The following is a 15,289-nucleotide window of genomic DNA, read 5'->3' as shown; positions in this document are numbered from 1 at the left end:
TCACAACTGTAGCCCCTCTTCATTACCAAGGGTCTTCCGTGACTTAAACTCCAACCAAACTACAGAAACTACATTTGGACATTTTGACAAAAGGTAACTCTTTTCTTCAAAACCTGTCCAAGTCTGCATAACTGGTAGCTCTAAAAACCCTTCACTGGCCAAGATTGGAAATGCATTTTACCTGCCTTTAACTGCATTTTCTCTTCTAGGAAAGTCCATTTATTGCTTTAAGTACTCTTTGAAACATTTCATGTGTATAGAATGTATTGTTATAAAGATATAGTGTGTGGTATTTGTGAAATGTGTGTGCTGTACCTGTTAACCACCATCGGCACCTAGTAAGAGTTAGGATGGGCTGCTCTAACACACCACCACTTAGGGAGCCTGTTACAGCTTGGGGGAAGCCTTGGCACCTAAGTAAGGAAGACATACTTATAAACCCTGACCATAGCGCTTAGGGAAAATAGCCCTAAAAATAAGGAACCGGGAATCGCTCTGTTCATGTGCATTGGAGGCAAGAGCATCTTCTGCATGTTCTTGGTGACAAGTGATTGCATAAAGACATTGAGCAAGTGTAGAGGTCTGGTTGCCGCATGCCTCAAAAACATAGCATTGTGCTATGGTCCCTGCTATGAAACATCCGATGGTGACTCAGAGAGGTCAGGAGGTCATGTGATGGGCAGAGCCAGAGAAAAGTGAATATGGAGAGCTCCAGCCAGGCCTGGGCCAGTATTGTAGCTGATAAAATGTGGGGAATATAGGATGGAAAATATACTATTCACTAGATCTGATATCCTGATGTCCTAAGGAATACCGCAGTGTGACTGTTCCCTGGCATGAAGGCATTGAACCTACCAGAGCAGCGACTAAAGATGGTGAGCTGAGCCGATGATATCCACTCTACATGTGCGGCATGCAGGCACCGGAAGGCGTGTTGAAGCTAGGCTCACAAGGAGAGGATATGTGTGCCCGCATTGCTCGGTGAAAGCATTGAACATAGACTGTAAGTACACAAGTGGATCCTCAGAGAATGGTGTGCTCTGTAGGGTTATCCCCAGCAAATGGAGCCCCGAGTGAAAGAAAGTGCAGACAGGGAGTATGAAACAGCAGCTGGCATTGAATCGTTTGAGTACAGTACCAAGAAGGGTTGTGTGGAAAGCACACTTAGAAGATTGACTCTGGTGGCAGTGACTTCAAGGATATAACCCAGGGAAGGGAGGATGGGCATGAGTGTGGCTGTAATGAGGGGATATCCATGACATATACCCTGAAGGTCCCTGATGTTGGCATCACAAGAGAGTCCTGTGAATATATACCGCCTCTGGAACTACGCACACATACAGAACACTAGGGAGTACTCAGAATGTGGGATGCTCCATAAATGGAGATATGATCTGGATTTGGTTCTCGATGTGGATACATGGTATAAGATCTGCTCATAAACCCATAACATATCACGCTGGTAAAATTGCATCATCTGGACCCCACCAGGTCAGATCAGTGCCAAAGATTTGAGTCCCATGCAGCAGGGTTTATACACCTTGCATGGCTATGTACTACGATTCTCAAATACTGGGAAGAGGTAGCGACGTAGTGATGGAGCCCAGTCGCATGGCCGACTGTGTTATTCCAAGATCACCAATTGGGTGCCTTCTGGGCTACTTGTCAGAAGGCAAAGAAGGAAAGATGTGTGGGTTACCTCGTAAGGATTTTCCTTGGACCTACCAACTGACTAAAGTTCTGTATATGGAAAGAACCTTAAGCAGTACATTATAAAAAGATGGTATCCAAAGCAGAAGAAAATTTTTACTCTTTTCGATAAAAAAAAAATCAGCTCTTCAAGGTGTTTCTAAAACCAGACAATTTGATTTTGATTTTTTCCAGATTTTGGTACCATTATGAAAGACGACTTTTGGAAGCCTCCTGGCTGCTGGGCTGAAACTGATCCATCACTGTCCTATGACTCCATCAACAGAACAGAATGTCTTCCCCTAGAGATGAGCAACCTTTGCATTATGACTATCCTAGGACATGGGTAAGTATGTTCCTAATGCTGCAGGCCGTATATTGTCAAAGGCTATGATAAGTGGTGATGTGATCTCAACGACATTTCGCATCATTAAAGGATTTTCAAGTGAGGTGATTGTCGGAGAAACCAGGCTCACACTTCCATTTTAGCGTAGTAGCAGAGGCCAGATAAGATTAAAAAAAACCAGTCAAAGCATTCGCAGCCCACCAGAACAAACTGCAACAACCTGACCCCTCCACCCCCCGGACTCCCACTTTTATTGGTCACGATCCCACGACAAAAGTTAAACTTAACGAGAACTGAAAGTCTGAGGCCTACATAGTGGGAAATAGCCTCCCACCCATCCAGTAGATTCAAACCTTTACCCAGTGGGGGTACACCAAACAAGTCACATGACCATTCCTTATTTAAGCTCATGTAGAACGGAGCCCATCATCCCTGCCTTTCTTAGCACCTCCTTGTATCCCTTCACAATCTCTATTCTGATCGTTATGGACTACAGTGGTGTATATCACGTATCTAAAGATGTCCTTGGCACAGACAAGTGCAAGCAAGCAATTTTGGGTCTATATCCTTACATCACAGAGAAACACGGAGTGGGCCTCAAACAAGCTTTGGCAAGAGCAAATAGTTAGTAATTTTACGATGCAGTGGAAACATCTCCTCTAGAAAGGGAAACTGTTAATTCCTGAGACAGCAGACACAATACAGTGTCATTTAAACTTATGTATGTAACTCATTCATAAAAAATATAAGAAACTAATCTGCACCCACGAAGTGAATGTTTGTCACAGGGCAAGGGATCAATGGACAACTCAAGACCAAATAGGTTGGCTACTAAAAATGATAAAAATCCAGATGTTCAAGAAAGACAAAAGAAAGTAAATGGGACTGTACAAATCCTAGTGCATGAACACAGTAGACTACCCATTATCTAATGGGTACTCCCGTCCCCTGCACATCTATCAATACTGATGGAGACCTATCAGTCAATATTTCAAAGGATTATTGACACCTGAATGGTGGATCCGTGAGGTTTTTATGCACTTTTGGCAATCCGTAAAATACCAGTATTATCAGATTTTTTAAAATCAAAAAATCTTTAGTTTTATCTGTAATCCATCCTTCCGTTTGAGCTTTGTCTATTACTTCATTGATCATTCGTTGTATCTCTATGATTGGGTAATGTAAGTCTCTTTGTCTTGTAACAATCTTAGGCATCCTGCCTTGTATGTTATTGTTTCCATGATGACAGTTGCTCCGCCTTTATCTGCCGGTTTGATTTCTATTGACCTGACATCTGCTAGTTGTTTCAGTAGCCTATGTTGATGTTACCGTAGGTTGTGTCTTCTCAGGTCAGAGTACTTAATGGATTTCAGGTCTTTCTGCATTTTTGTTTCAAACATGTCGAGAGCTGAGTTCTTCACATTGGGGTAAAAATAAATTTTGGGTTTCATTTCCAATGTGTCAAAAGTGGTTAATCTCTCTTGCACTGGCGGCATTGAGTCAAAAAATAATTTTAACTTCATTTTCCTGATTACTTTGGCTAGACTGATCTCGTCGTTAAATAATTTGGAGTTATTTTTATGGACAAAAGATAGTCCTAATTTAAGTAAGTCCAGTTGTTGTTTTGAAAGTATTTTACTTGAAATATTGATGATCAGGTTTGTGTTTTCTTTTTGCTTCGAAGATTTCTTATGGCCTCTTCAGACCTTGCAGCGTCTAAAAAAGGGTCCGGGCATGGTTCTTCTATATTCTCTGGTGTTGTTCCCGGAGAGATCTCTGCTGTTATTATGCCCGATACCGATGGTATTGCAGGTGTTAGTTCTCTGTTGTCGCTCGATGCGTCACTTGATGGATCTGTACTTTTGCTTTCTCGTCTGGGAATTTTCGCGGTGGGAAATTTCTTCCCCGGTTGTTGTTGTGGTTGGTTTTGTTGGTAAAATTCTTGCCAATAATAGACTATGTGCCTCATTACGACCCTGGCGGAATGGGTTAACGGGTGCCGCTAATGGATGCGGTCCCGTTAAACACATTCTGCATGATTACGAGGTCCCCTTGCGGGACCCGGTAAGGACGCCTGGTAAAACCAGGCATCCTTACCGGGTCCCACGAGGGGACCAGGGAGCTAACAACGAGCCGGTCGTAATCGGTCCGTTGTTGGCTCCCTGCACCGATTCCCATTGAGCCCTATGGGGGCTCGAATGGGAATGGGGAACGTCCAGGGCCTGGATTCCCGAAGGGAGGATTTACCGGGCCCTCCAAACTCGGAATGGCCTGGTAATTCCCCATTCAGGAAACCCAGTAATGAAGCCCTATATCTCTTGAATAGTCTAAAGTGTCTCTGTGAAATTTTCTTATCTTCCTTTGTTCAATGTCTCTTTGGTATGAATCAAATTTTTCATCGGTTAGTGCCAAGATGTTTTTCAATTCATTAGCTGATGTTAAGGTGACTAGTTGTTCTTTGAGCTCTGTAATTTCAGAATCCAATTTTGATAATGATGCTGATAGTTCTTCTATGGTTAGAAGGATGAGATCCAAGAAGCACTTGTTCAAAATACGTTCCCACTTAGCTACAAAGTCACTATTCTATCTACAGAGAGTTGGTTTTAAATAGATCCTTAATCCCCTCGGAATTCTTTGGGATTTTTTATATTCTGTCAAGGTAGAGGCATGAAGGTTTTGTGCTGTTTCTCTCCTGATCAATTTTTCAAAGTTATGATTACTCTAGCAGGATCTTCTGGAGTCAGAGTTGATTTTCCAGTGCTCTTAATTAAACCCAATATCCGGGTTGCCTCTTCTTCTGTGAAGGCTAGAGTTTTTGCATGTTCAGTTGTAGGGCAGTCATTTTAGAAAAAGACCTACTGTGAATTCAGTTAGGGTTTTGGGTGTTGGAATCAGTTTGATACCACTCCAACTAAATGGGACAATAAATTATATACTGAGCTAGAAATGAGTGAAAGCACACCAGGTTAAATCTGTTGCGTTCAACTGTTCAATGATTTAGAGCTGAGATGGCTCAAGTGTATTTATTATGTGTCGAGGGTGCGGGGGAGAAAAAATGCCTCAGGGATCAGAAGACAAAACTATATCAATGAACACAGTGTTACGCTCACCTGGTATCCACGGGGCACCACACAATACTGGATGGAGGTCTAAGCGCTATCCCAGACCCCTCTCTGCCCGGTTATGTGCCAGACGTTGGGTAGCGCCTAAAGCAGGAGAAGGGACGGTTAAGATACTGGTTCTGTGACGGGTGGACTCCCACCTCCCTCTGTTCCAAATCCCCTCCCTTGGGGTTATTGCTCACCTTAGGTTTTTGTGCTTTGAACTCTCCGTCCTGCGTCTCTTTGCAGGGGCGCGTGGCTGGTGCGGGCATTCCGTGGACCTAGTTGCTTCACTGGTCCGTGTGCCCTTATGTCGGGTCCAGACCGGCTGTGACTCCGACTCTGCTTGCTGTCTTCTGGGTGAGTTATAATGCCTTTTCTGTCTTTATTCTGTCTCTTTATTTCCCTCCATTTTCTCTGTCTTCTCTGCGTCTTGCTCCACTATGCTGTTCCCTAACAATGTCTCTTTTTGTTTTCACTGGGATGGTTGTGATCTCGGAGTTGCCGCGCCGGTGGTGAAGACCACAGTGAGTTAGTGATGCGCAGAGCGCTATGCTGTTTATTGGTGTTAACTGCTAACCTGTGTTCTCTTCCCTTCTTAGTACAGGTTGCGATGATGTTCCGGAGTGATGAGTGATCGAAGCGCTGCTTGCCCAGGTAAGCGCTTTGTTAATGCTGACCCTGTTCCTTCTCCCTTGCAGGTTTTGGTGAAACCCTGAGATGGGCGAGGTAAGAGAAGCGCAGGGTGCTGCCAGGACTCGCTGCTTGCCCAGGTAAAAATTGGTATTAATGCTGTCCTTGTTTCTTTATCTTTGCAGGTTGCTGGGAACTCCGGAGATGGGTGGGGTAAGCGAAGCGCAGGATGGATTCAAGACCGGTTACTTCACAGGTAAGTGTTCCTGCTCGCTAATGCTGTTCTTGTTCTTCCAGGTTATTAATGGAAACCAGATTTAGGGCTTCAGGATCGGGCCGCCTGAGAAGCAGATGAGCAGGAGCTGGGCATGGCGAGCGTTACACTGCAGGAGTGCAGAATAACGTGAAGCGTGTTCTGCTGCTTGGCTGTGGTTTAAATAGCCCAGGTAAAGTAGTTCAAGGACAAGTAGTTCCAGGCCCAGCCAAACCCAAAACACTAGACCGCATGGCTTGGTTCTAAAGAACTGAGCTGTGTAATAGGCCTCCATGTTGGATTAAGGTCCAAAACTGGTATTGCTTTATTTCTTATAATGAGCCTGGCACCAAAGTCGCAAGGACTGACTCCATGTATGTTTCTAATGGGGTTTTAAGGCCCTTGGGGCCAGTGTGAAGGGCTTTAGCCCCACTGCTGCCAAGGGGCTGTTATACCTGAGGGGGTCAGGGGCATGGATCGTGACACACAGTAGACTACCCATAATCTAATGGGTACTCCCATCACCTGCACACCTATCAATACTGATGGAGACCTATCAGTCAAGATTTCAAAGGATTATTGACACCAATAATCCCACATTTTAAAACATAAGTTGCAATTACAGATAGTGTTCTTTCGTGTTGAGATTCAAAAAGGTTTATTTACCAATTGAAGAGAAAAACTTTCTTTCAACAACTGTATTTTGTACTCATAATATGCCAATACCTTCATGTTCTATTTTGAATCACAACACATTTTGAAAAACTCCACATGGGCTAACAAGTACATCAATTATATTTTTGGTATTTGGAGAGGACCAGCAACTGAACTACATACCTTCTTGGACTGCTTGAATGGTTGTAATCCAAAGATTAAATTCACGTTATAAATTGATACACCAGACGTACACTTTCTTGATGTGAAGATCATTCTCAAAGACCGAAAATTACAAACCACAACCTACAGAAAACCAACAGATGTAAATAACAGTCTACATTACACAAGTCATCACCCACAACATCTCAAAAACAACCTTCCACTCAGTCAGATGTTAAGGATAAGACACATAGGGGTCGATTCATGGAACCAACATGCGCCGAAAAAAGTAGCACAAGCAGGCGCAAGTGTGAAAAAAAGGCGCACGCGCACGTGTGTGATTCATGGAAGTCCCTGCGCGTGTTTTCCTGGGGATGTGCGCCAAACCTGTGCATGGCGCACACGTCAATGCAACATCCCGAACGGCGTGGGCGACGCGCACAGTGAAAGCGCACAACCTCGGCACACACACCAAAAAGGGGGCGGAACACGGGGCGTAACGCGCGGAATGGGGAACAACGCGCGAAAATAAGGGCGTAACTGGGATGTACTGCTGGGAAGCAGACGGAACGCCCACACGCACGTGAACCACACATATCCATGGAATCGAATAGGGCAAAGCCGCGCACGGCCAAAGACACGCACAGGCCTAAACACGTCCGCCACACAAAGGCAGGCGGTAGCGTCCCTGCGCATCACAAAAGCGCCAATATACAGCAATGATGAATGTCCCATACTGCTATTGTGCCTGTGCGAACGGGCTACGTGTATTTCAGGGGTTCGAGCGGGCTCCGTGTATTTCAAGGGTTCGCATGAAGTTTTTCACGCGATCGGGCCTGGGGGAGCGGGCTACGTGTATTTCAGGGGTTCGCGTGAAGTTTTTCACGCGATCGGGCCTGTGCGAGCGGGCTACGTGTATTTCAGGGGTTCGCGTGAAGTTTTTCACGCGATCGGGCCTGGGGGAGTGGGCTACATGTATTTCAGGGGTTCGCGTGACGTTTTTCACGCGATCGGGCCTGTGCGAGTGGGCTACGTGTATTTCAGGGGTTCACGTGAAGTTTCACATGCGATCGGCCTGGGGGAGCGGGCTACCACTCACCGTCTGCCTTGCGTGTAGAAGAACGCGTAGCCAACACCCGCTGTGAAGTAATAGCGTGTGAACCCCAACGGCTGGAAAACACACGCACCGCACCGCACGAAAAGCACGTGCAGAGCAATGTAAAGGCACGTGGGATCTACAAGCCCTGCCAGGGAAACGCCCGTGCGTGAAATGTCACAGATGCGCTTACGCGCTAAGGGCCTTTGGTCCAATGAAATCGCGTATGCGTGCTGACACACTTACGCGCTAAGGGCCTTTCCTCAAATTACACGCAGACGTGCAAGATTTTCACGTGCCAAATCACTCCGTATCAAGCTGGCCACGCGTAAGCACACAGAAGACCACGCTCCTGCCCAAAAGGCCGAATTACTGCCCCCCAGGCTCCCGAGCAGCCTCACACGAGCCATCTTCTGCTGCCTGACTGCCTGCCTGCCTGCTGCCACCGTGCCCTGCCATTTGGTGTCTGCACATCAGCCATCTGCAGGGGTCCAGTTGCTGTGTCCACCCCTGCTGGAACAGAAGACTCCCGACTGGGATACCATCGCTACACAGCCCAGCCCCAGGACCCAGTTGCCCACCCACACCTGCCTCGGGGGTCGCCATGTCGGGGCAAACACCATCCGAGACCACTGGCGACCCCCAGCCAGAGGGGCAGAGGGCCACCAGCTTCAGTAAGAAGGAAGTTGGTGTCCTGGTGGAGCATGTCCTGGGGCATTATGATGCCCTCTTCGGATCATCACGCGCCGACAAGGATGGACGGGACAGGATCTGGACGGACATTGTGACTGCCATCAACGCGGAGGGGGTGGCAGTCCGACTATTACATCATGTCAAGAAGCGCTGGGAGGACTTCAGGTCCAGGACCCTCAACAAGGCCCGGCGCCTCTTGAAGGCAGCGGATGCTAAGGGGTGCCAGGGCCACTTGTCGGAAGATCAGATGAGGGTCCTGGAACGCATATCCCCAGCGCTCCACGTCCAGGTCCTTGAGAGGCAGACCCGTCTGGAGTCGAGCGGTAAGTGGCCACACATTGCTGTGTGAGACAGGGCATGTTGCAGTGTGCTGGTTGTCTGATACTTGCCTGTATGTGTGACATAGGCCATGTACGCGTGTGTGTGTGCAGGGACATCATGGTCATGCATGTGAGACCAGTAATGTGTGAAGCACACGGTTGGTGTATGTGTTTAAATGCTACATGGGGAGCCCTATGCGGAATGGACACATGAGAGCATGCCAGTCTCTGTTCCTGGACATGGGTGGGGGTGAGGGATGTGTGATGATGCCATGTACATGTATGGTTTCCATGTCTGTGTGTCTGACCTGCGTGTCTGTGACTTGTGAATGCCATGGATGCATGACACATGTCTGTGTCAATGTTCAGATCCACTGATGCAGCCTAGCTATCCTTGCATCCACTGTGTCTGGGGTGTACGAGTCCAGATGGATGAAAGTACGGTGAAGTGTGTGAATGTGATAGGCATGACCCATGATGCATGTGGGTTCAAAAACAACATTGTATGTTTCAAGAGTCCCTTGGACATGTTTGCTTATGTCCATAGCATGCGCCATGCCTGTTACTGCATGTGTTTTGCCTGCACTGACCCATGTGTTGTGGAGGGACATGATGGAAGTGATCTTTGACAGTGCCACTCATCTGCTATTGCTTCCTGTCTAGGGGACCATTGTACAGTACCCTGATGCTTGTGTTCTATGTCTCCCTCTACACAGCGCAAAGTGAAGAAGAGGCCGGAGACGTCGCTGTGGAGCTAAGCGGCGGGGATGCCCCCATGGCTGCAGCGGAAGGGTGGGTGAGCCCCCAAAGGGGCTTGCAATGGCGGAAGACGGTGTGGAGCCATCCAGGTTGGTGGTTTGCACAGAGGAGGAGGAGGCCGCTACTGAGCCGCACATGGGGCCTGGTGGGGGCATCCCTGCTGGTGCAAGTGGTGCAGTCCAGGGGCAGGGGCAGGAGGCAGCACAGGTCGCCGTGGAGGTGCCTGTGCATGTCACTGTCCCTGACACTGTGACTGCACCACCATGCACCAGCAGGGATGCCCCATCCTAGGCCCGTCCGCAGGTAGGGGGATGTCCATGTCATCTGACTCCCCTCCACCTGCGGACGAGGGGACCCCTGGCCATATGGAGAAGGTCCTGATTAGTGTCGCGTTGCGCACGGGTGTCATTCGTGATGAGGTGCGTGCTTCCCGGGGGGAGCACGCACGTCATCACGAAGAGCACCGTGCCAACGTGGCCCAGTTGGGAGCGGTCGTGGTCGGGGGTCTCGTACATGCGTCGGGCACTTTGGCGACCCTCTCCTCCTCTGTGGAGGCTATGCGCCAGTCGTTCTCCATCCCGTCTTCCGGCCCAGATGCCACCAGGGCCCCCTGTGGACCTGCCCCGACCAATGCAGCCAACTCGGTGGGGATCCCATCCCTGCCACAGTCGGGAGTCAGAGGTCCAGCAGGGGTGGACACTCCAGCAACTGGACCCCAGCAGATGGAGGATGTGACGGCATCATCGGGCAGGGCACGTGCACGACAGCGTCGGTGGATTCCATCAGCCTGGATGCCGTTGTGCTGGCACAGACAGTTGCGTCGGAGGCAGCGGCAGGCTCGACGTGGGAGGCATCATGGCTCGGGGCCATCAACATCAGGGGTGCAGGCATCGGCCGGAGGGCAGGAAAACCCTGGAATGGGAGTGGTTTCCGTGTGGGAGCGGTTGGGCCACCAGATAGGTGCAGAGCGGCAGCGGGCAGAGGAGGAACGGCTCACAATGGTCAGGGTGGAGAACTCCATGCGGAGGGCGCTGAGGCGGGCTGAGTGCCTCGAGGGTCTTCGAAGGGAGTTGGAGCTGGACACTGCTTTATCCCTGCGAGACCTCGGGGCCAGGGAACATGCCCGCCTCCAAGCCATTGAACAGGAGTTCGATGATGCCCTGGCCCATGACAACATCCAGTGAGCCGTTGGACTAGCCCGCTGCCCTTGTAAATAGTTATGTAGTTAGTGTTAGGTTTCCTTTGCTTTTTTCTTGATTTTGGACCTTTTGGACAATGGTCAACATTTTTGTATATAGTTTTTTTTATTACGTAGTATTTTTAGATAGGTTTCATTTCTTCAGTTGGGATCATGAACCCTGGATTGTTTATCTGTATATAGTTGACTGTTGGATTATGTTTTTTTTTTATTTAGCCATGGAGCAATGGTTTTTGGTTTTGTTTTTCCCTTGTATGTACTTTTTTGAACTGTGACTTTGGACACCTTTCCTTTGGATTATGATTTGTGGTTTTTCATTATTTTACGGACATGCTGGTTTTTTGTTTTTAGTTCCCATTGTCGTTTGTTTATTTTTAATCCCATTTATGTTGCTTTTAATACATTTTTTTCATCAAACTTCAATGTGTAGTATCATATCATTGGTTTCATGCATGTCATGATATGGGTTTTGACATTCACTTACACCCATTGTGTGTATGTGAGGGAAATGTGTTTATTTACATACTTGCCATTGGGGTTGTATCATGTAATTGGCAATTCTGAGTGGGTGGATGCAATACTTGGGTGGGTGTTTGGCATGTGGAGGCTGCCCATAAGGGCCAGGGATCTAGATTGCGATGACATGTTGGCTGGGGGACATGTGTCAGGGCCTGCTGGCAGGTGCCTCGCAATGCTGGCGGGTGGGGGTGCAGGGGGACATGTGTGGGGGCTGGGTGGAGGGTGCCCCTGACTGGTGGGGGGTGGGGGTGCAGGGAGACAGGAGTGGGGGCCTGGTGGAGGGTGCCCTGCACTGCTGGGAGGGTGGGGGTGCTGGGAGACATGTGTGGGGGCCTGGTGGAGGGTGCCCTGCACTGCTGGGAGGTGGGGGTGCTGGGAGACATGTGTGGGGGCCTGGTGGAGGGTGCCCCTGACTGGTGGGGGTGCTGGGAGACATGTGTGGGGACCTGGTGGAGGGTGCCCCTGACTGGTGGGGGGTGGGGGTGCAGGGAGACATGTTTGGGGGCCTGGTGGAGGGTGCCCCTGACTGGTGGGGGGTCGGGGTGCAGGGAGACAGGAGTGGGGGCCTGGTGGAGGGTGCCCATGACTGCTGGGGCGTGGGGGTGCAGGGGGACATGAGTGGGACATGAGTGGGGGCCTGCTGGCAGGTGCCCCACAGTGCTGGGGGGTGGGGGTGCAGGGGGACATGAGTTGGACATGAGTGGGGGCCTGGTGGAGGGTGCCCCTGGATGCTGGGGGGTGGGGTTGCTGGGAGACCTGTGTGGGGGCATGGTGGAGGGTGCCCTGCACTCCTGGGGGGTGGAGGTGCTGGGAGACATGCGTTGTTGATCAGTAGTGCAAGGTGACATGTGGCTTGGCTGGGGGGCATGCCCATGGTGGATGGGCTGCCTCCGGGACATGACCAAGGGTGCAGGGTAGTCCCCCGTGGTGTGGGCTGCCTGCAGGGGCCGTGGAGGTTGTAGAGCGAACACCTGGGAGGACCCACACGGCCAATTCACGTGTAGTACTCCCCGGAACCCCTGAAATACACGTACCCTGCTGAAATCGCGTGTGAGACTTCCCGCGCACCCCGAAATACACGTACCCAGGACATTCGTGTGTGAGACTTCCCGCGCACCCCGAAATACACGTACCCAGGACATTCGCGTGTGGAACTTCCCGCGCACCCCTGAAATACACGTACCCTGCTGAATTCGCTTGTGAAACTTCCCGCACACCCCAGGAATACACGTACCCAGGACATTCGCGTGTGGAACTTCCCACGCACCCCAGTAATACACGTACCCCGCTCGCACAGGGCCAATCGCGTGTGAAACTTCCCGCGCACCCCAGTAATACACGTACCCAGCTGAAATCACGTGTGAAACTTCCCGCGCACCCCAGTAATACACGTACCCAGCTGAAATCGCGTGTGAAACTTCCCGCGCACCCCAGTAATACACGTACCCCGCTCGCACAGGGCCAATCGCGTGTGAAAATTCCCGCGCACCCCAGTAATACACGTACCCCGCTCGCACAGGGCCAATTGCATGTGAAACTTCCCGCGCACCCCAGTAATACACGTACCCAGCTGAAATCACGTGAGAAACTTCCAGCGCACCCCAGTGATACACGTACCCCGCTTGCCGTGCTGGTACAGGGTTAGCGCAGCCCTTTGTGCTGGATTGGGGATTTTGATGGCTTTTCCCTGCGCAAGGGGCGTTCTTGGGGGCGTAACTGGCGCTGCTGCAGGGTCGCTGCGCCACTGTGCGCCACGGCTGGTTTTGGTGGCTGGAATCCATGAATACGCTGTGCGCGGAAATGTATTTTAGCGCACGCGGCTGGCGCAGGGATTTGCACGCGCACACTGTGCGCCAGCCGCGTGCGCCACTTGTGCGCTGAATTCTATGAATTACCCCCATAGTTTCAGAAGAAGAAACATACGGCAGAAAAGGAACAAATCACACGATTTAAAGAAAGAGGCTTCCCAGATGACATTTTGACTGGAGCAGCTACAAAATGCAGAATGAAGAACAGATTGGACCTACTGAGACCAAAACAAAAAGAGACCAAGGAAGATCACCCATTGATATACCTATCACAATATTCACAACAAAGCCCATAAATCAAAAGAATATTGAAGAAAAATTGGAAAATTACAAGATTGGATCAGCATTTGAGCACATTATTCCCAAGAATGCCACTCATGGCCTACACACGAGGCAAGAATCTGAGCGATTTATTGGTAAAGGTAGAACGTATAGAGAACAATAAACAACTCTTCTTGGAAAAACCAAAGACAAGCACATTTCCCTGCTTGAACTGCTGCCATTGCAACAATGTTCAAAAGGGGGAACTATATCAGACACCCATACACAGGTCAAAAAATAATGCATGACTACGCCACCTGTGAGAGCAAACTCACAATCTATGCATTCCTCTGCCCATGTGGACAGTATTATGTAGGACAAACTACCAGGAGAGTTAAAGAAAGAATTTCAGAACACAAGTCCAATATCTGCACAAAAAATTTGAAGTCTCCAGTAGCAAGACATTTTTTAAATAAACACCACACAATTTCGCAGCTAAGAATCTTAGTTTTGGAGAGAGTGACAAAACCACTTAGAGGTGGGAATCTACAACAGATTCTATCCCGCACGGAAATGTTTTGGATACATAAACTAGACTCTTTGGAGCCACAGGGATGAATTAATTTTTTCACTAAATGTATTTCTGTGAATTACTGAAACTAAAGTCTTGAAATATGTTCAACTGTGTGATTGTAAATAGATAGTCTACATCACATAACAATTCAGAGATGCTAGAAGAGTCAGTTACCAGTTAACAGAGTGACATACTGTGAATATTCATGTAACCATTCGTGAATTAATGAAAACTAATTTGTAAATTGAATTTATGCAATGATGTAATTTAAATTTGATCAATTTTCCCATTGCGAAATAATGGGCACAGGTCCAGCCGACATTAAAACCTTAGTGAATCACTATACAGGATGCCAGAGAGATGAAGCTTGCATCGGATATGTTTAGAGATGATGGCCCTCATTCCGAGGTTGGTGGTAATGGTACCGTGTCCGGATTGGTGAAATGGGGATTTACCGGTCCAGTCTGACCTTGGCGGGACCGGTAAGTCCCCAATTTACCAAACCATTCCCCTTTCCCATTTGAGGCCCCATAGGGCTCAATGGGAATGGGGAGGGTGCAAATAACGGGCTGGCGTATGCGAAGCCTGTTACTTGCGTCCAGGGCCCTTAACGGGTCCTATCCTTAACACCTGGTCAGACCAGGTGTTAAGGAAGGAACCCGCTAAGGGACCTCGTAGTAGGGCGGTAAGGGATTACTGGCACCAGTCTCCTTACCGGTGCCCGGTATCCCTTACCGCCCTACTTGGAATGAGGGCCCATATCTGAAATAGATGACAGCATGCTGAACAGAAATGACTGATGTAATAGAGTCACACTAGAAACAAGGCACTCTTGACATTCATCTTATCCTGATTTGTGATTTATAGGCAAACCACTGTAACACAAGGCGACATAAATGTACCATAGAACAACTCCTATGACACTGGTCCGGTGGTCATACCAGATACAATTTCACAAATAGGGGGATCAGACGATTCATGGACAATGGGTTCCATGTATTATTACACGTAGCAACAGATAATGAGATTCAATAGATATACCCCGGCACGGGTGAATATGATGGGAGTTTTATCCAAAACTAAAATTCCTATGATTCCATAAGGCACGAACGCATAACGTGATACGAGGACACGTTGCCTTAAATACGTTGCCAAGCAACAGAACACTTTGCCCGGCATGGCAGAGACAGTGAAGCAGCAGTACGTGTCGGAATGAAGTAAGT

At 48.9% G+C, this 15,289-nt stretch overlaps 1 protein-coding gene across 1 annotated transcript in view; it reads left to right on the top strand.

Annotated features, from left to right (window-relative positions):
- LOC138567514 (UPF0764 protein C16orf89 homolog) overlaps positions 1-15,289 on the top strand; it is a 546,721-nt gene that overhangs the window by 219,206 nt on the left and 312,226 nt on the right. Inside the window, exon 3 of the mRNA XM_069645784.1 lies at positions 1,885-2,035. Within this exon, the coding sequence (XP_069501885.1) occupies positions 1,885-2,035 (151 nt within the window). The remainder of the gene's footprint in view (positions 1-1,884; positions 2,036-15,289) is intronic.

The sequence above is a fragment of the Ambystoma mexicanum genome, chromosome 2p, assembly GCF_040938575.1.
Source record: "Ambystoma mexicanum isolate Mex_15411 chromosome 2p, UKY_AmexF1_1, whole genome shotgun sequence".
Taxonomy (NCBI): domain Eukaryota; kingdom Metazoa; phylum Chordata; class Amphibia; order Caudata; family Ambystomatidae; genus Ambystoma; species Ambystoma mexicanum.
The sequence above is the reverse complement of the archived record's forward strand: the minus strand, read 5'-3'. Positions and strand labels throughout refer to the sequence as shown.